This window comes from Anoplopoma fimbria, chromosome 8, assembly GCF_027596085.1.
Source record: "Anoplopoma fimbria isolate UVic2021 breed Golden Eagle Sablefish chromosome 8, Afim_UVic_2022, whole genome shotgun sequence".
NCBI classification, from domain to species: domain Eukaryota; kingdom Metazoa; phylum Chordata; class Actinopteri; order Perciformes; family Anoplopomatidae; genus Anoplopoma; species Anoplopoma fimbria.
In genome coordinates, this window is record NC_072456.1 from 601514 (window position 1) to 620845 (window position 19332).

Here is a 19332-nt window from a genome sequence, read left to right on the forward strand (position 1 = left end):
AATACAACAACACGGAAATACTCTGTTACAAGTAAAAGTCCTGCATTCAAAATCCTACAAGTACAAATACAGAAGTAGTATCAGCTTTGTGTACTTTGGGTAACAGCAGTAAAAGGAGTGCTTGTGCATATTTCCCCTGTAACTAACATTATTAGAGTTTTCATGCTGATGCATCATCGTTGATTTTACTGTAGTAACTGCAGTAATATCTCATGCACTTTTTTCCCCCTAATCTTGAGAAAAAAACTGCATTATAATATAGAAAGCTGTATTAGCATAGTCCGATTTAGGGGGCCCAGGGACACAGGTGCAGTTTGAGGCCCTATGAACCCTGTAAACAAAGTTACTATGAACAAAGTTACATTTCTACCTAGTAAATGTTGGGCTTCTTGGGCCCTGTGGAAATTGCTCCTCTAATCTAGACTTGTGTATTACAACTTCAACATATAGTATCTTCTTATAAGTTACATTTTCCATATAAACTACGTTTTGAATCATATATATTTCACTGCTACTTGAAAGTTACAATATTCTAGACAGTCTGCAGTGTTGATAATGTAGTTATAAACTTTTCAGAAGCATCATCAGTTTAATGAAATAACAAAACAAAAGGTTTTCTGGCAGTTATTCCTCAGCCACCTTCCCAGTGGTCCTGTAGGTCTCTGTCGGTCCCTGCTCTCCACATGTCAGCTGGGTCTCTTGGCTTTCTGGCTTCTCCAGCACATCTGTCAATAGTGAACATATTCTTAGACAAACATTTGAACATTTTATATGTTTACCAAGTACATTTCTTGTTTCATTCTCTTTTTTTTATATATATAAATAAATGTGTGTGTGTGTTGTTGTAATACTCATTTTGGCCACAATAGGTTGAAGTGCAACACTGCCCCATGTTTTAAAGTAGGATTTAATCATTCATGTTTTCTTCCAGGTGAGTTTTAAATTTCTCCATGCACTATAAACACAAAGTTCATATATTATCTATGTGCAAGTAATGTATTATTACTGTCATGTCTTTCTTAAAATAAAGACAATTTTGGACCTTTTAATAGCACAGGGTAGTGATGCACTTCAGTTCTGTGTCAGCAAAATGAGTATAACAACAATAAACACTAAGAAAAGTATCCTGTTATTGAGTCATAAACACAGGACAGAGAACAATTTCGATAAGACATTAAAATAGATCACCAATTATTTCCTCACTTGGCAGGGGCTTCCGTATCATTCTAACTATGAAGTTAAAATGTTACTGACCTCCTGACTTTCTTCTGCCCTGCTTGTGGGAGGGCGCATAGAGGAAGATGATGGTGAACACATACAGGTTCCACATGCCATAGATCCCTGTGAGAAAAGCACTGTGGACTTGGAAGGTGTAGTCTCCCCAGTGCCAGTGACTTTCACTTAACTGGTGAAACATCAAAGACATTTGGAATAATTGTAAACAGATAATGCATGTCACAATAGTAAATAATAACTTAATTATAGCCCTCCATGTTGATCATTAGAGGGGTATCACTTACTTGATTTAAGATGAAGAAGATGACCGTCATGGCGGCACACACTAGAGTTACCAGCATTAAAATCTTGAACCTAAAGATTATACCCTGCCAAAACCAACAAGAGTGGAAAAAGAAACAGCCAGAATATTGTTTCATCTATTGTGATTCAGATATTAAATGTAACAAATCAAACAAATCAAACCTTATAACGCATTCTCTTAGCCTTTGGCATTGCAGGAAGTTGCTGTATTTTCCCGCCAATGTTACTGAAAACACAACGCACCATGCCACACAGGGAGAGGAAGTACAGACAAACAGAGACCCCTGCCACGATAATAAAGGTAAACTGTGGTGACCGTCAAGGAAAAAACAAAGGCCTGGGTGACACAAAGAGACCCACATTTAAAGCGTGTTCTTTTGATGCAGCATTAGTATCTGAAGGATACCGCCAGCTTCATCCCAATCTCTGATGCCCAGACACTGTAGAAAGGGTTGGTCAAATGAACCCCCCTTTATTAAGAAATAAAGCACATTAATATTTAAATAAAGTTGTAACCATATAACAATAAAACCTCATCAAAAGCAGTCATGTCTCTACCTGTCACTCAGGTCAAATACGAGGAGAAGAGATGAGCCAAACATCACCAGCCCAACCTGCCACCAGTATGCTGAGAGACGATTCCTCTGACTTTGGTCCTAAAAGATTTGTTGTTGAAAGAAATTTTGCCCAACTGGAATGAAAGCGTGGTGAAAAGTACAGCAAGGATGAACGAGAAGGTGCTAACCATGAGGTGTTCGCCACAGAAGATGATCCAGAAACAGAAGAGTGTGGAGTAGAAGACGCCCTGTTGAGCATCTTCCAACAGCAGTATCCACGTCCACTCAAAGCCCAGGGAGAGCCACTCCACAGGCACGTTCAGGATCGTCATGGAGATGCCCAGAGCAAAAATCACCCTGGACAAGACAGATGCATGCTAAAATGGGCCGGCATTCTGCTGCAGGCAGAGTATTGACCCGGTTTTACCAGGCCAAACATGCACTTAAGATCAAGCACTTTTCATTTACCACCCTGAAGCACCTCTTGAAAGTATGACGGGTTAACATGTGTTTCTAAGTAAGCACTGAGTGACTAAAGAGCCTGGGTTGCACTCAGTGTTTCAGCTTAAGAGCTCTAGAGCTGTTTGTATAATGTCACTCTACCTTTAAAAAAAAAAAAAAAAAAAGATATTTTCTGTATCTGAAGTCAGTATGGAGCCCCAAAGTGTTCAATATCAACTTAAATCAACTGAACTCATTATGAAATAAAATATAAAATATAAAAGTTTTTTTATGACATTTTGTATCCTGTTTTAATGGAGCATATTTTTTTTTTTTTACCATAAAACATTTAATAAGGGTATTTTTCCCAGTGACATTTTTATTACATGTCCCATTTCATTTCATAATCTTACTTCTCATATTTTCACTTAATTTTTTGCTAATTCCCGCCCATCCATCTTTCAGCCAATCACATGCCCCCATCCACCAAACAGGCTAACTAACTGCCAACTAGCTAACTAGCAAATAACTAGCTTTACAAATTGTGACATGAAATAACGAAATCTTTTTTTTTTTTTTAAATGACATTTAGATTATTTTTTGGGGGTAATATGTATTCATACTTTTCCAAAAGGACTGGAGGTCTTGCCATGAGGCTGATCCTGTGCCAGTACCAAACTGTTGTCCCAAATATCCAGGGACTGAACACGGTCTTCATGCTTATCCAGACTTTAGTGAAGCCTCCATTCTGGTGGATGCCCTTAGAGAAGAGGGACATTAAATGTTTGAATAAAACACATGCTCGCTTTGAGACTTGAATTCAATCAAAACGTATAATGGAAGGTAAATTATAAGAATTAAGCTCACCACTATATGGATGTCTTTGATTTCTCCAATACCAACGTTCACTGTGTCATTCACTGGCAGGCGGAGGTTAATCAAAAAATACTTGTGGGCCACACTTCCCAGTTCCATGAATGGGATGGGGTCACAGTGATAAAAGCGACCTTCGTTTTCATACGTCTGCAATAGCAGGGACTGTTACAGGTTACCAAGCAGAGATATTATAATTTATTTTGAATGTTTTAAACGCAGTCATGCAGGTTTACCTTAGGGACTGCAAATATGCACCTGAGCGGCCTTTGCTCCACCGAGTGAAACTTTGTGGTCCACTCAGATGTCAAATCATCCCTGTATGCCAGGCCAGCGTCAATAGTGATGAGAACATCATCCTCTGCACAGACAACATTTAGTTAATTAAATATCCACAAGAGCTGAGGAGCTCGGACGGTATATTATTTAAAAGTATGACTAACACACTCCTCTTACCAATCTGATTGATCATCTTGAAAGCGATTTCAAACTGTAGAACAGCCAGCATGTACTGAAACCAGGGACTCATCTCCGTGTTGGGAAGAGGTACGTGCACGGCGAAAACAATGTCGTTGGCATCCAGCGTTTTTGCCAGAGGCTCGTCAAAACTGTGGATCTGCTGGCACCGGTTCGATCCCCACGGCACCAGCCAGCCGCGTGCCCTGTGGCGATTAATGCATTTGGTAGCAAAGTAGCCAATGGCACTGGTGGGACTGGGAGCTATGGCAAAAAGGGGGATACTCTGTCAGAGACATGTGGTTTGAGTTAACCGCCTATGGAGTACAGACAGAATAAAGCTTTTTCTTCTTTATTTTTGTTTAGCCACTTAGGGGGAAGACGGTTAAAACAAATAGATTTTTTGGTGCACTCTGAACGCAAACACATGCAGGTTACTTTCTAGTAATACTATTATATAACCATGTAAATAATCTGACTACTTACCGATTAGTGCTCCAACCATGATGGAAATAACTTGGAAAACAAGAATAAAAAAACCCAAGAGCAGCAATTTCTTAGTGCTCATGTTCTCCATGATTGCACCTGACATTTTTAAGAGGATTTGGAAAAGTGGCACGCCAGCCTGAGTTCCCAATAGGCTAAGTGCTCCACTGCTGCTCGTCTACCTGCTCACACACATCTGTCTCTCCCAGGGGACACAAATCATCTCTGAGGGAGTGCAGAGGGGGGCGGGGGAGTAACAGTCATGTGCTTAGACAGAGAACAATAAAACCAAGTTGGTTTTCTAAAGACATAACAGAAAGACATAACAGTTGTCTATAAAATATGATTCCTTTATTGCTTAAAGAATACAACTTCGTAGCATAGGCGAGTGAATGTGTATCACAACTAGGTTACTTGTCTTTACACTGTGGACCGACCACAGTCACAATGCAAATGTTTGATACTGCACCCGAAGAAAGGGGAAATAACAAATTCAGCCTGGATATCAAAGCGTCTTACAAAGTCGAAGGTTAATAATCCTTAACATTATTTATACTGACCCGGAGTCAGTGACGAGAATCACCCCAGCACCTACACCTTTAAAAAAAACACTAACTCTGGGCTGTTAGTCTGTCCTCTGTCTTTGGTTCTATGAGACAAAAATATACAGTTTCTGAAACGTGTAGCTAATTTGCAATACTGCGGGTGGTTCAAGGTAGAAAGGAAATGCAACATAAAGCTGATTGAGCTAAAATTAACCAAAATGTCCTTTTATTTCTCTACATAACAAAATAAGTCCTATATTCACAACCCCTCAAATTATCCTCTGTTGAACAAATACATCAAGAGGGGATAAAGAAAACCCTTTCTGTAAAAGTGACCATCAAACCACAAGAAAGGAGAAATCGACTGCTCTGAAATTATTCTAAAGCAGTTCTCCTAAACCACCAGAAGGGATCTAGTACAACGGATAACATAAGTAAGCTATCTGGTGCAGTACCCGAAGGTGCGAACACTTGTTGCAATATCACCAAAATTCACTGACATATTCGAGGCAGTGTCTGCCCGCAGTGTCCACAACACATCCAGAAATCTACAAATTACTCACAACGTAATATCAAGACATAATTAAACAGAAGCATTTGAGGGGGGAAGGGGGGAGGGAAGATGATGCTGATCAATAACTTTGCAGCCTCTCATTCCAAATCATTTTCAGGTTCTGGTGTCTGAACGTGAGGCTATCTTGGAATCCCTCGTCATCTTTATCTTCAGTGTCCATTCCAATGTGCATTATCCATGTTACACTGATTTATACCGGCGGTCAAACACGCCTCATGTCTCTGCCGATGACAGCACTGAGGAATTTGTGTGCCAGCGCTGTCCCAGGAGGGGATTCGGACGAGCGGAGTGGCGTCATGTGATCACATGTCTTCCTCTTCATCTTCATCCTGAGAGGAACCGGCCTGTTGGGCGGCGCTGGCAGATGCTGCCGCCATCTGTGCCTGTTGGGCAGCCTGCTGCATCTGTAGCCACTCTTGCTGGGCGAGCTCCGCCTGCTGCTGCCGCGCCTGCAGGAACACAGTCAAACCAAAACAGAGTCATGACACAAATTGAGAGCTTATTAGGCGGTTACAAAGTAACGTGAAGGTGATATCTAGTGTAAAATTGCAGCTGAGCAACTTAAATATGACAGAATATTGATTCAAATACAGTAAGAAATTAGAAAAATGATCACATTAAGGCTTTTGCATTCCATACCGAGGCTGAATTATAATGCATTAGATGTCTTAGATTAGACTGATACATTTAGAACCAAAGAACCGCTGCAAGTCAATTAAATGGATGCGTCTTGCAAAAGTAGATTTAGTTGTGTATTTTTAAAACGCAGATAAAAAACAAGCAAAACTCATCACCTTTGCTTTGACCCCACGTCGCCCTTAAATGACCCCTACATATCTATCTCCAGAGCCACTGTACATGGCTACCACAATATTTCAACATGTTCCAATAGTAACACTGAGACAGTGGTGTATCCTCACTAACAGCAGATGTTTTAACAGCATTATCTTCTGCCACTTTATGGTTGTGATACATTTATATCACAAACGAGATTCAAGGATTTCTTTGTCACAGTGATATTTCTCCACATGTGCAGTGAAATAGAGGGGAACTACTCCAGAGCGTGTGCAAAAATATGAAGAAAAATAGAGTCGGCTTATTAACTTTGAAAGTTTTCATGCTGCTCCATGAATCCGATAAATATGAAAGCATGTCTTAATTCAGTAAACAGATATTCCACTTATCTCACAAATCATGTTCACATTTTAGACGACAGTTTAAATACTTATACTTGCTTAAACTACACCGTTGTTTGACTTATATTTTGACTTTTTGACACAAGACTGTAATGTGTAATCTAATATATTAGTCGCTTTCTTCCAAATTGTGAATCTGGGTCAATTATGCAGAAAAAGTGTTTAAACCACTCTGTTTTTCCTCTTTACTCTCTCACACACACACAAACACATACACGGATTGCAACCGTACAATATCTCATACCTGTATTGCGATCCCACTGTTATTGTGGGAATCATATTGCAATCACGCACTGATTTCTAGCCCCGAGCCCCACATCAGATGCACAGTAAAATGGAGGTGCTCACACACAGCATCAATACACAGAGACTTGTAGATGTGTTAGAACTATACAGGACCATACCTTTGCAAACAACTCCTGTTGTTGCCTGAGGAGCTCCTCCTCTGGGATGCCCAGGTTCTCCAGTCGAGAGCTGGCCTTCCTCCTCTTCAGAGCTACAGTCTTACACTCCTGCAGGACGTCCTTCACCTCCGTGATGTATGATGCGAAACCAAGGCTCTCCAGAGCTGTGTTGTGAGAACAAGAGGCGAAAGTGAAAGAATTACACATGCATGGCTCCTGTACACCTCAATGCATTAGCTGGACCCTGACTCACCATTGATGACATGCTCAGGAGATATGGTCTTCTTGTCCGACTTGTTGCATATTTCATTGGCTTCAGAGGATATGAGGTGTATGAACTCTGTGCAACAGTTAACCACAAGCTCCCTGGCGTCGTTGGCCACTCGTACGTTGGGGAGGGTTTCTTTAATCATCTTGTTGATGGCTGCTCTGGGGATGGTGAGGTCGTCGTCGTTTCCAGAGGAAGAAGCCATCGTGGAAGAGGAACGACCACAGAAACGAAGGATCCGGGTGGTGTAAACGGGCTGGCAGACGATGACGAGCCCACGTCGGTGGAGGGAGGTTACTGCCCGGCTCAAGGCAACGTCCACACAGACTTAAATGTCATCGAGAGAAAAAGACGTTTCCTCACAATAAGCCGGTTGGCTAGCTTGCTAACTGAGCTAACAAACGCTGTGCGGTTCCTGTAAAGACGCAATGTCCAAAAAAACGAACAAATAAGAAGACAAAAACGTTAATACTGGGGGTGTCCAAGCTAGCTAGCTACCAAGCTAGCTAGTAGCTGCGGTCCCTGTCACAAGCAAGCCGCAAACCAGAAGACCAGTGAGAGCGGAGTGAGAGCATGGCTAAAGCTAAAGCTAGGCTAACGCTAGGCTAACAATGAGCATGTGTGACTGAGAGGCTGTCAGGTAGAGACGACAGAATGAAGTCACAGCACTGAGAGACACTCTTCCCTGCGATGACTGACTGAGCCTCACATGTCAAACATATCACAGCTGTAAGCAGTTCATTTGCGATTTTGTGTTCTGGGTAGCATTAGCTTAAATGTATCCGGAAATGACGTCGAACAAAGAGCCGGATGCGGTGTTCTTCTTCTTCTTCTTCTTCTTCTTCGGTTGATTACTGCCACCGTCGGGGTTTAGTCTCCCCCAGTGTCCATCTCTGTGGAGTGTTTTCCAGTCCAGACGTCCTTATAAACTGTATTAAACTGTATTAAACTGTATTCCTAGTGAGCACTGTCTCTACACTCTCAAATACTATTTTCCGTATTTGTGTCATCACTTTTATAAATGTCCTGCATTCAAACAATCAGCTATTCTCTCATTAGATTCGACTTCCATGCACAGCAACTGCAGACAATGTTTTCTTTATACTTATGTTCCCTATTACTATAATATCCACTCAGATCTATCTTTATTTAGTTGTATAGTATGTGTATTTATTGTCTGTGTAGTTGTATAGTATTGTATAGTATGTATTTATTGTCTGTGTAGTTGTATAGTATGTGTATTTATTGTCTGTGTAGTTGTATATTTATTGTCTGTGTATGTATTTATTGTCTGTGTAGTTGTATAGTATGTGTATTTATTGTCTGTGTAGTTGTATATGTATGTCTGTAGTTGTATTATGTCTGTGTAGTTGTATAGTATGTGTATTTATTGTCTGTGTAGTTGTATAGTATGTGTATTTATTGTCTGTGTCTGTGTAGTTGAGCTGCTGCAACACTTGAATTTCCCCCATGGGGATCAATAAAGGAATATAATAATGTGTATACCGCCATCTATTGTTCACTTGGAGAATTAACGCTACACATTTTCTACTCTACTCTATTCTCGTCTCCTCTCTGCCTACATACCAAGAACTCTTGAATATCTTTACGAAATGCTTCTCAGTAGAAGTCCATGTGATGCAAACAGCTGAATCCCAGTTTAGGCCACATGTAAACATTTTACATAATCCAGTGTCACAAAATATGTCACCAACTCAGCTGATTCACAAAATGATGCATATCTATGAAAAAAAGATGGCTTCTGAATGTTCAGAATGTCTTTAAATGTAAACATCACCTCTCAACAAGGCAGAGTAACCAACAAAATGCTTCATCTGGTGCACTGACTTTGTCTCTGCCCTTCAAGGTTTTGCTTACTACTTACATGTTGCGTAATAAAGGGCTTGGAGGCTTAACGAGTTGAGAGAGTTATGCTCGTCGGTTAAATATGCCAGGGTATGGTTTGAAACCTGCAGCAGGAGCTCACAGACACATGTATAACTTTTCTTTATTATTATTATTTATAGCGTATTTTTATTTGTTCACAATAATCACTGATTCAGTATTTCACACAGCTAAAAATACATTTGGAAGGAAATAAAGGAAAATTACAGTCAACCCACACATGGATGAATGTATCTAGTTAAAGACAACATGACACTCTAGTTGCTCTTGTCCTTTTCCAAAGTGAAGCTCTTGCGGCTTCTCCAGCGCAGAAGTTTGAGGAAGTTCAGACTGGCGTTGAAGACCTTGTCGTGTTCAAACACCATTTTGTAAAACGTGTCAATTTGGAGGTCGCCTTCGGGGTCAGCATATTTGAGCGTGGTCATAGGGGTGTAAAGCGTGTTTGTCTGATGACGGAAAGGGGGGTTCTCCATGGTCATGATCTTGAAAGTATGCTATAGGAGGATAACAAAAATGAACCAGAGGAATAGAAAATGCACAGTAACTCATCTCAGTTGTGTTAAAGTGATGAGGTGAAGATTTTCTGAGGACGAAAGATACTATACCTCTGCTACATCTTCAGCAGTCTGCCCAAGGGTTTCAAAGATTTGATTGTAGTTCTTTAAGTAGATGTTGGTGAACATATCAGCAGTCACTTTGTCAGCATTGCTGAGATCAGTCTTCATGCCCTCCTCAAAGACTTTACGCTCAAACTCTGTTATCACTGGACCTGGCTCTATCAGGCTGATACTGAGGACAGAAGGAAGTACAAACATCATCATATCTCCCCTAATGGGAAGCACGGGAGCAGCATGCTAAGTTAAAAGGTAACCAAATGCTACTAAGATACTTTTAATATACTGTATTTATTGGAAACCATCCTGCAGAGCTATTCCCTTTAAAATGTGGTAACTGAATGATGCTGTGTTAGCAGTTGCCCCAGAACAGGGTGTGCTGTGGTGCGATTGTTTTTCTTGCCACAACATTCTTTGCCTGGCATATGTTCCTCTCAATGGTAGGACAATGGTGGGTCTGGTTTTGCACTATGAGTGTGCGGATGTTTCGACACAGATAAGTGTCAGTTCGCAGGCATTTACATGTGGGCTCTGAAGGGGAATTAAGTTTTTCTTATAGTGTGAGTACAATTTGAATCTCACTGAGAAAGCTGTGCAGAATAAAAAGAGCAAAGCAAGCAGTGCGTGGACCATTTGTTCTGCAGAAGCGGCCTAAAAGAATCATCTTACTTGAGATTAAATCTCAGGGCTTGCACTGCTAAGCTTTCACAAAAGCCTTCCACTGCAAACTTGGATGCTGCGTAGACGTCGTTGAATAAAATCCCTGAAAAACAGAGTGAGACACTGTTAGGACGGTGATTTTTCACCAAAAAAAACACAATATGTGACCGTCCTCACCCTGAATGCCCATGACGCTGCTTATGGCCACGATGTGGCCTTTTTTCCTCCTCTTCATGTCAGGTAAGATTTCCTTCAGTAGGCGCACAAGCCCAAAGAAGTTGGTGTCCATGACGGTCTTCATCTCATCGATGGACTGACACTCGATAGGCCCAATCAGACCCATCCCAGCATTGCTTACTGTGAGAGGAAGTCAGGCATGGCAAGAAATGTTATCAAAGCCTATACAGTACAATGTGTGAATTGGAAAACTAGTAGCAAAACTAAATCTCGTGAGAAGCTGCCACTCTAGTTTTTCTGACTAAATTGAACCAAATGGTGTTGGCTTACTTAGAATGTCCACCCTGCGCTCTGGCAGGCTGTCCACACAGGCTTTGATGGAGTCCTCGTCACATACGTCCAACTGTTTGATCTCCAAAGTCCTACCCAGGGTGCGACCTGCCGCCTCGACCAGTGCATCACCCTTATTCAGGTTCCTCATGGTGGCATAGACTGCAACAAGCAAAATGAGTTTAAAGCTGTGAATTTATATACTAATGGATGCAGAATTAGAGACGTCAGGCGCCTAGGTTGGCTTTGAACATTAACAACAAGGGCCGTGCACCATCACAAATTAAAAACATATTTTCTAATTTACCCCAAAGTGGCATCACAGATCATATAAATGAGTCAATTTTACCCATGAACCTCTTCTTCTCGTCCTTTGCGATGCGTACAGCCAAGGCGAGGCCGATCCCAGAGGAGCAGCCTGTGATGAGAACCACCTTCTGGGTCATTGTGCCCGGTTAGTGTTTGTCCAGCAGCTCCAGCAACTCCAGCAGGGGAGAACGAAGGGGAACAAAAGAGAGGGAGGTGGCGGGGGACGAGGAGGCACTTTTAATGCCCGCTCCTTAATCCACAGGTCTGCAACTCAGCAGAAGCCTTGTGCAGATGGTCTGAAGATTACGGCCTACACATGGTGCTGGTGCCCAGTGAGGATTTAGGCTCATGATAACAAGTTTATTGCTGCGGGGAACTGCAGTGACTTGATTTAAAATATTTGACAGAAAAATCACAGGGTCTTGTTTGAATAAAGAAATCCATTCAGAAAAGACAATCAGTTATGTTTATTCAAATTCAGAATTCCCCCATCTATATTTGTCTTTGCAAGCTACGCTGTAAAAAGACTTACATAAAAATTTCTTTCGTTGCAAACAGAAATACACAAACGATGATCAGAATCTCATCCATGACGATCTAAATTTGCAAAATGTCCTTAAGGCCACGCTGGGCTGGAAATGCACCATGTTCCACTGGATTATTAACAATTTTTAATTCAATGCATAGGACAGAATGAAAACAAAGCTGCAAAGAAAATTCCAGACCCGTTCCCTGCAAATTTATTGGTGCTGAATACATCAAAATGTAATCTGTAATCTAGTCTTTAATGCATTGCTGCCCACATAGAATTTAGAAATGCCAAGCTCACGATATCTACGGGTTGATTATTGTTTGAAGTCCAACGACACACGATAAGTAATGGATTTTAGCAGGTTTCTTGCTGTTTCCACTAATGCTTTGCGATACGTTCTTGCAGGCAGAGCAAAAGATCTTTCTCCCACATCTTGGGGTCCCAGGCATGGAACCAGCCGGTGAAGGTGAGTGGCTCGTTCCCCTGTTTAATGGTGCAGATGGGGACTCCGCGACGCCCAGAGGGGTCTGAATTCACATATTGTTCGGCTGAAAGGAGAACAAGGATGCATTTGTTGAACCAATTCTCTTATGTCACTTCTCCTCATCTTTAAAAGCTTTGTCTTACCAATCTTGAGCGATCCAGTTTTCTCAGTCTCATTGGCATCATTTCCAACCCAAACGAAGATCTGGCGGGAGAAATATTCAAAGGGGTTTAGGGATACAGTAGCAATAACATTTTTTTTGATCTGTGAGGGTTGACACTGAATCGTTTCATTTAAAGTGAAAATTAGCGTACATGATTCCAGGTGTCCAGAATCATGACATCATCAGGTGCCAGATCCATCTGTGTGAACTCGCCGGGCACCTCCTCTGCCTTAATATAGAAAAGGGCTTGTTATAAAATGGCTGTATTAAAAACAGTTAGAAATGCATCAAAATAAAATAAATAACCAATAATTAATTTAAATGGATGAAAACCTAAGATACTCACTATCAGCCTACCAGTCTTGTTTGAACAGCCAAACAGTCTTGGAGGCTTGACTGTCTTCTGCAGGGCCAAGGAGGTCTGGTAGTCCTTCTTCCCACCCAGTGCTTTCCAGAAATGAGCTGACAACGGAGAGAAAACAATGGTTTTCTATAAATATTTTACACTGCAGTGATCAAAGCCTTCCTTTTTTTCCCTCCAGCACTTGCTCACCTGGCTCCTTGGTCTCCTCCACCTCAGTGGCAGTTCCTCCAAGCAGGCCGGCGACATACTTGGCTGCATCCTCCTCTTCCGGAGTCGCTCCCTTCCCCTTCCACACGAACAGGGAATCGGGCGACTTTAGCACAAACACGTCGTTGGTGTTGAGAGAGGAGGCAGTGGGCGCCACCTGCGTTCCGCAAGACACAAAGAGAGGGAGAGAATTGTGTGAATCGTTCATTATGAAGCTTCAGCTGAGGCGCAGTCAATGTGTTAAAATGTAGCTGACCTCAACAGCCCGTGTGGCTTTGGTTGAGCTCCGGCGGATATGGAAGAGTCGTGTGCTGCCGGGCTTGCTCTCCCCAGACTCGCGGGACGTCCCGCCCAGGTGGACCACCAAAGGGTTGGCTTTAAACACGCTCACAAGATGAGGGGGTTCTTGGCTCTGAGTGACACGAATCTGCCGAGAAACAGCAGTCGCTTAGCCAACAAGTTTGATGAAGGCCTATAGGACTCGTTCACACTATCTTCTTGAGTAAGTCATTAAAGGAATAGTTTGTTAATTGCTGTTAGATGAGAAAATCGATACCATTCTTATGTCCATCCGCTCAATATGAAGCTAGAGCAGGCAGCTGATTAGCTTAGCTTAGCTTAGCATAAAAACTGGGAGTAATTCACCTACCAGTACTTCTAAATCTCACTCATTAACACTTAACTACTTATTTGAGGTACATTTATGTGAGTGGTATTGATATTCTCATCAACTCTGGGCAAGTCAGTGTATTTCCCAAGAACTATTCCTTCAAAGAAAAATCTAAGTTATTATACCACAGATTGTTTTCACAGTCAATATCTCACCTGGGTAGCTGCTCCACCCATGGAGTCGTCCAATTGGACGGTGAGAAAAGCTGAAGCAGCCAGTTCATCCTTTGTGCACTTAGTCCCTTGCCTGAAGAGAGCAAAGCCATCATTTATTCATAACTCATTCACGCTTCCAGCAAAATCAATGGTGATATTGACAAAAGTCTGAAGAGCAAGGCAGCAAACTGCCCCAGGAAATCAGTTTAGTTTAATCTAAATGAATGATTTATAAAGACAGACTAACTGTTTATGTATGGAAAAATGTCCATACATAAACGGGTGTAGTCTCTCCTAGTCTATTTTCATTCTCACTTTATTACATATCCTCTTGCATTTATATGCCAGTCAATTGTATGCATATATGACTCTGGTGTTCTGTGTGAATGTTGTCAAACACCAAATAAAGGTTGGTCACCAAAAAAAGGGAATTTGTAATACATTACATTACATTACAGTCATTTAGCAGACGCTTTTATCCAAAGCGACTTACAATCAGTAGTATGTTACATATCATTCACCCATTCACACACTGATGACAGGCTACCATCAAGGTGCCACCATCAGACTCTAACTAACATTCATGCAACCGATGGCAAGCCTTCGGGAGCAACTTGGGGTTAAGTGTCTTGCCCAAGAACACATCAACTGCCGAGGCCGGGTATCGAACCACCGCCGCCCACCTTTGTAAAAAAGGATTTTAAATCTCTTTACACATTCCTGAAAATCCACATCTGGCACAACATACACTATCTTTTGAAAAAGCAGATTATGCTGAATTGTTAGGTGCACAAATAGATCTTACTACCAGAATAAAATATCATCTTAGATGCTTCCTGCATTTTAACCTTGTTTTAGTTAATAATGTGCTCACATGGTCCATATACCTAAATAAAGGGGGGCTTGTAGAGTCCCAACAATTATTTTGTTTTGCCCCAGTCCCCCCTAACAGGTAGATCCGGCCATGCTCAAAGGTTTGCACTCACCAGGTGTAGATGATATGCTTCTCTCTGCCTCCCGTGTTGTAGGAGTACAGCACCAGGTAGCAGTCGCCTCCATAGAACTGTCCATAGGTGGATGGGTCCACAGGTACTTTATCCCCTCCTTCCACACGCCAGATCTAAAGACACCGACCATTGTCACATCTACACGATAATTTCTGGAGCAATGAATATCTAGCACGGATGTAGTCAGGCAAGTTACCACACCTTGACTTTCCCGGAGCCATCATCCACCATGCCGTGCTGGGCAACCATGCCTTCGTCGCTGTGGAGTTTGGTGGCGTCGAAAGGAATCTGCTTCACCTTGGCGATGCGACCGATGGTGTAGGCCTCGCTCGGGCCAGTGGTCTCCTCCTTGTCCAACCAGTTGAAGAAGAACTGCTTGAACAGGGTGGTCTCACCCCCCCCTGGCAATATCTGGATCTGTTCATGTCAGAAGCGGACAGAGGAGCAGGCATATTCATAAACAGGACGACAAGATGGGGAGGACGAAGTTCCGGTAGCAGACTTTCACTACCTAACCACATTACCTGGGTATTTCGGGAGTAATTCTTGTCTTTGATGAACTTGTTTGCAGCATCCAGTGCTGCATTGCGCTCATCTGTATTTGCATCGCTGCCTATATTTTGGGGTTTGGTACAGTGGTTAGAGACTACAAGCTTTTGTCAAAAATATGGATGTGTCATGTTTTCCCAGCACTGAGCGCTGACTAAAAACTTATTGCTATGAGCGAACTAAGCATTGATAGACACACAAAACAGAAGGATCCAAATAAGAAGAGGTTGCCGAAATGGACATATGTCGTGGTGTTATACCTTTCCAGACAAATATCTTGTTGTTTCCTCCATTGTCCAAGATGTAGCATTCACTGTTGGAGAGCATGTCTTGTTTAAATGGGTTTTTATCCGCCACCAAAGTGCTCGTCATGGAGCCGGCAGCATCGGAAATCTAGAAAGTAGAGAGATGATCAAAACATCTACATTTATCATGTGAATATTAAATATACTGCAACATTTATCCACAGTCATTCCTTCGAAGCGTAACATTTGCGCATATTTACCAAATAGAGAGATGCCAGGTTCTTGTTCTGCTTATCGGTGTGTAGATCACTATCAGAGCTTCCTGGAGGGAGGTCGGGCTTGGGTCCAAGCACCTATAAATAAACACACGCACACAGATTGCAACATTGTGTTCAAATCCTTTCTCGCTGCCAAAGCCAGACTTTCCTGAATAAAGCTTTTTAAATTGAAAAAATTGAAATAAAAGCTCACTTTAATGACATCTTCTGGCTCGGAGCCTTCATCAATCATTTCTAGATCAGCACGACCTTTTCGCTCGTTGTCCCGGATTGCAATGGCCAGCTCAGTGGTTTTCAGGCGCTCAAAGAAATTGGATTCGCTGCCAGACCAGTGGTAGATGACCTGGGAGGTAAAGAAGAAAGTTAGCACTTGAAGCCTGCACTATTTCAGTCTAAAACATTTGGCTATTTAGTATGTCTTTTAGATCACCATTCCCAGGTCGATGATGAAGCAGTCTCCTTTGTTGAAGCTAGCCCAGATGAAAGGCATCTCTGTGGCTCTGATTGCCCGACGCCCTTTAACTCTCAACAAGATTTGGATACCTTTAGAATCGTTGATGTCCACGTGCCGGAAGCCTGAGGCTACTCCACCTGCCTTTGACAGGAGTAAAGTCAGGAAGAATAAAGCATCAGTACTATGACATCAAACTGCAGCTGCATGGTATGTCGATTTGAAAATTGATATAAGATATCAAGTTATTCCTTTAAAGATATCTGGCTTATTGTTATTCAAACCTATACTTTCGCCATCCCTAATACTAAAATAAAGCACTGGCTATAGTTGGTTTTCCTACTTCTGCTTCTTGTGTTGTGGCATCAGAAAACATGTTTCTGCTTGCCTTGTTTGCCAGCTCAAACTCCCCATGGAAACCTATAGCGGATAAGCAACCAAAACATTTCCCAGAATAGCACTGTGACGAGCTCCACCTCCAATATAAACTTGGAACATTTAAACAACCCCTTTAGGCTTAGGTCATTCCATTGGTTTTATTTGTTTTTGTAGTCTGGTACAAAGAAGTGAATTTATCTTAAAAAATTCCTGAAGGAAGAGGTCACAGTTTTTTTTTGGGGGGGGGGGTTTCCGGGAAAATATGTCTTTAAATAGATTTACCATGAAAACAACATAACTATGTAAATCATGTTTCACCTTGTATTTCATGCCAGACTTGAAGTAGCTCAGGAAGGTGAGGGACTCTTCGTTTTGAAACTCAGTGAATTGTATTGGTGCTCCACCGAGGAAGGCGTCCAGTTGGGTCATAAAGATGGCAGCACACCCTCTCTCATCCTGGGAAGACTCTTCGCCTGCGGTTTAACAGATAAAACATAACAGAAAAAACAATGAATGAAAGTAAAAAATGAAAAAGAGCACAGACAGAAAAATTAGCTGGGGTTAATTCACTTAATAAGCAAGAGATTGTTTTGGCGTGTCGGCAGAGAATCTAAGTCCATTACCAAACCAGGAGTGAACATTGTAAGACGGAGCAGAGGTGGTGTTTAGCACTATGTAGGAGTCTCCAACGTAGAAGTCTCCATGGAGGTTAGAAGGGACTGGTGCCAAGTCCATTTTCTCAATCCGCCACACCTGCAGGCCGGGCTTCTTCCCCGCAGTGGTGAACTCCTTGTGTAACGCCATAGTGCTCTGGGACTGAGGTAAAATACATTTTCATGAACAAGTAGCCCATCAGGCCACAACAATGACAGATTTTATTATACTAAACAATTAATCAGTAAATTAAAATAATGGATCGTTTCAGCCCTAGTTTCATACAGATTTGTAGTTTGCTGTTCTCGTCATGTTTTCATACAAGCATTGTCCCCACCTTTTTTTTTTTTTACATCATCCCCTGAAAAAGCATTAATGTTTTCAGGGAAATTAATTGTGCACATCACAAAGCATCCAAAAGTCAATCAACAGTACATTATGTTACTTAATTTCCATTAAAAATCCTCTTCATCTCCGAACAAAAGATCCATACTGTATTCACTGTGCATCATTTGCTGCTTAACCTGTAATACAGGTGCTGTGCAATTAATAGAAGTGGGTTGGTATAAAGTGGGGAAAACAAAATCACCTGATGCTCCATGAAGGGAGTTTCCTCTGAACTTATTGTCAAACTGCAAAAGCAATGTTGGTATTTTTCCAGGCATGGAAAAGCCACAACCAAAAGCCAAAGGCTAAAACATAAACCCTCTTCTGTACAGCGAGTGTTGGAACATTAGGAGAAAATTGATATAGGCAAAGAATATGAATCATGCACCAGAGGAAAAACACCATTTTGAGTATTTATTACAGCACTGTCAAAATGTATCTCTGTGAGGCATCAACTGTTTTGCTTACTTTGATGCAGAAAGAGTTCACGTGTTTCAGTTTATTTTTATTTATTTTGTATAGCCCAGAATCACAAATTACAAATTTGCCTCAGAGGGCTTTACAATCTGTGCACATGTTACATCCTCTGTCCTTAGACCCTCACATCCTCTGTCCTTAGACCCTCACATCCTCTGTCCTTAGACCCTCACATCCTCTGTCCTTAGACCCTCACATCCTCTGTCCTTAGACCCTCACATCCTCTGTCCTTACACCCTCTGTCCTTACATCCCTCTGTCCTTCCCTCACATTCACAGGAAAAACTCCCCTAAAAACCCCTTTAACAGGGAGAAAAAAGGAAGAAACCTCTGGGAGAACGACAGAGGAGGGATCCTTCTCCAGGATGGACAGAACACTTGTAACACTTGTTGCTATGAATAATAGACGCGAATTTCTCAAAAGTTGATCAAAGCATTTGGTCTATTACTTCATAAATATCCATCTGAATATCTACAGAGAGTTTTTTTTATTGCATTCAATAGCATTTAGCAAAAACGTGCAGATAATGAACAATTGGCATTACCTGGTGAGGACAGAAGACAGGGTGAGAAAGGGTTGACACTGCTGTCCGTCTGCACGTCCAGGTTTCTGCACCGGCTGACTGGCTGTGTTTTATAGTGCGGAGACACATCCGCGTTGAGGAGAGACGTGTTCAGTCGCATCCCGACACAGCTGCAGTCTGAACAACCCCGCCCCAAACACATTAAGTAACTTCATGTAACAGGGTTCGATGGAAAAAACAATCTGAGAGCCAACTTGCAAAAGAAAAACTCTCAAGTGCAATCGTTTTAATATTTCCATTAAGTTCCTTTATGCTGCATCTATTAACAATCTGTGCATGCAGCTATTACAACAACATCACAACAATGTCATGTTTTACGTTTATTGTAGACATATAGGTATAAGTATTATTCATTATTTACAAAAGGAAAATGATGTTATTATGTACGTGTGGTACTATAAGTGAAATGACAAG

General features: G+C 41.7%; 4 protein-coding genes across 4 annotated transcripts; all 4 read right to left on the reverse strand.

Annotated features, from left to right (window-relative positions):
* Positions 1-624: 624 nt before the first annotated feature.
* On the reverse strand, positions 625-4458 carry LOC129094608 (protein wntless homolog). Its single transcript, XM_054602851.1, has 12 exons — positions 4353-4458; positions 3867-4130; positions 3647-3771; positions 3405-3560; positions 3161-3297; positions 2285-2453; positions 2098-2195; positions 1946-2009; positions 1702-1845; positions 1521-1604; positions 1255-1405; positions 625-725 (listed from the first exon to the last, which is right to left on the reverse strand). The coding sequence occupies exons 1-12, from the start codon at positions 4456-4458 to the stop codon at positions 625-627; spliced, it is 1599 nt and encodes a 532-aa protein (XP_054458826.1).
* A 231-nt stretch (positions 4459-4689) lies between these two features.
* On the reverse strand, positions 4690-8239 carry dr1 (down-regulator of transcription 1). Its single transcript, XM_054602989.1, has 3 exons — positions 7325-8239; positions 7072-7235; positions 4690-5920 (listed from the first exon to the last, which is right to left on the reverse strand). Exons 1-3 carry the CDS (start codon positions 7542-7544, stop codon positions 5774-5776), a joined length of 531 nt encoding a protein of 176 aa, XP_054458964.1. The 5' UTR covers positions 7545-8239; the 3' UTR covers positions 4690-5773.
* Positions 8240-9501: 1262 nt separating this feature from the next.
* Positions 9502-11471, reverse strand: zgc:109982 (uncharacterized protein LOC553564 homolog). The gene is made up of 6 exons (XM_054603236.1): positions 11375-11471; positions 11026-11187; positions 10696-10875; positions 10528-10621; positions 9850-10033; positions 9502-9738 (listed from the first exon to the last, which is right to left on the reverse strand). Exons 1-6 carry the CDS (start codon positions 11469-11471, stop codon positions 9502-9504), a joined length of 954 nt encoding a protein of 317 aa, XP_054459211.1.
* Positions 11472-11810: 339 nt separating this feature from the next.
* On the reverse strand, positions 11811-19010 carry scinla (scinderin like a). Its single transcript, XM_054602285.1, has 17 exons — positions 18880-19010; positions 17441-17633; positions 17136-17290; positions 16419-16583; positions 16182-16331; positions 15971-16063; positions 15726-15858; positions 15441-15529; positions 15118-15333; positions 14896-15029; positions 13910-14000; positions 13341-13511; positions 13067-13241; positions 12860-12975; positions 12665-12742; positions 12494-12554; positions 11811-12414 (listed from the first exon to the last, which is right to left on the reverse strand). Exons 1-17 carry the CDS (start codon positions 18985-18987, stop codon positions 12245-12247), a joined length of 2298 nt encoding a protein of 765 aa, XP_054458260.1. The 5' UTR covers positions 18988-19010; the 3' UTR covers positions 11811-12244.
* Positions 19011-19332: the final 322 nt, after the last annotated feature.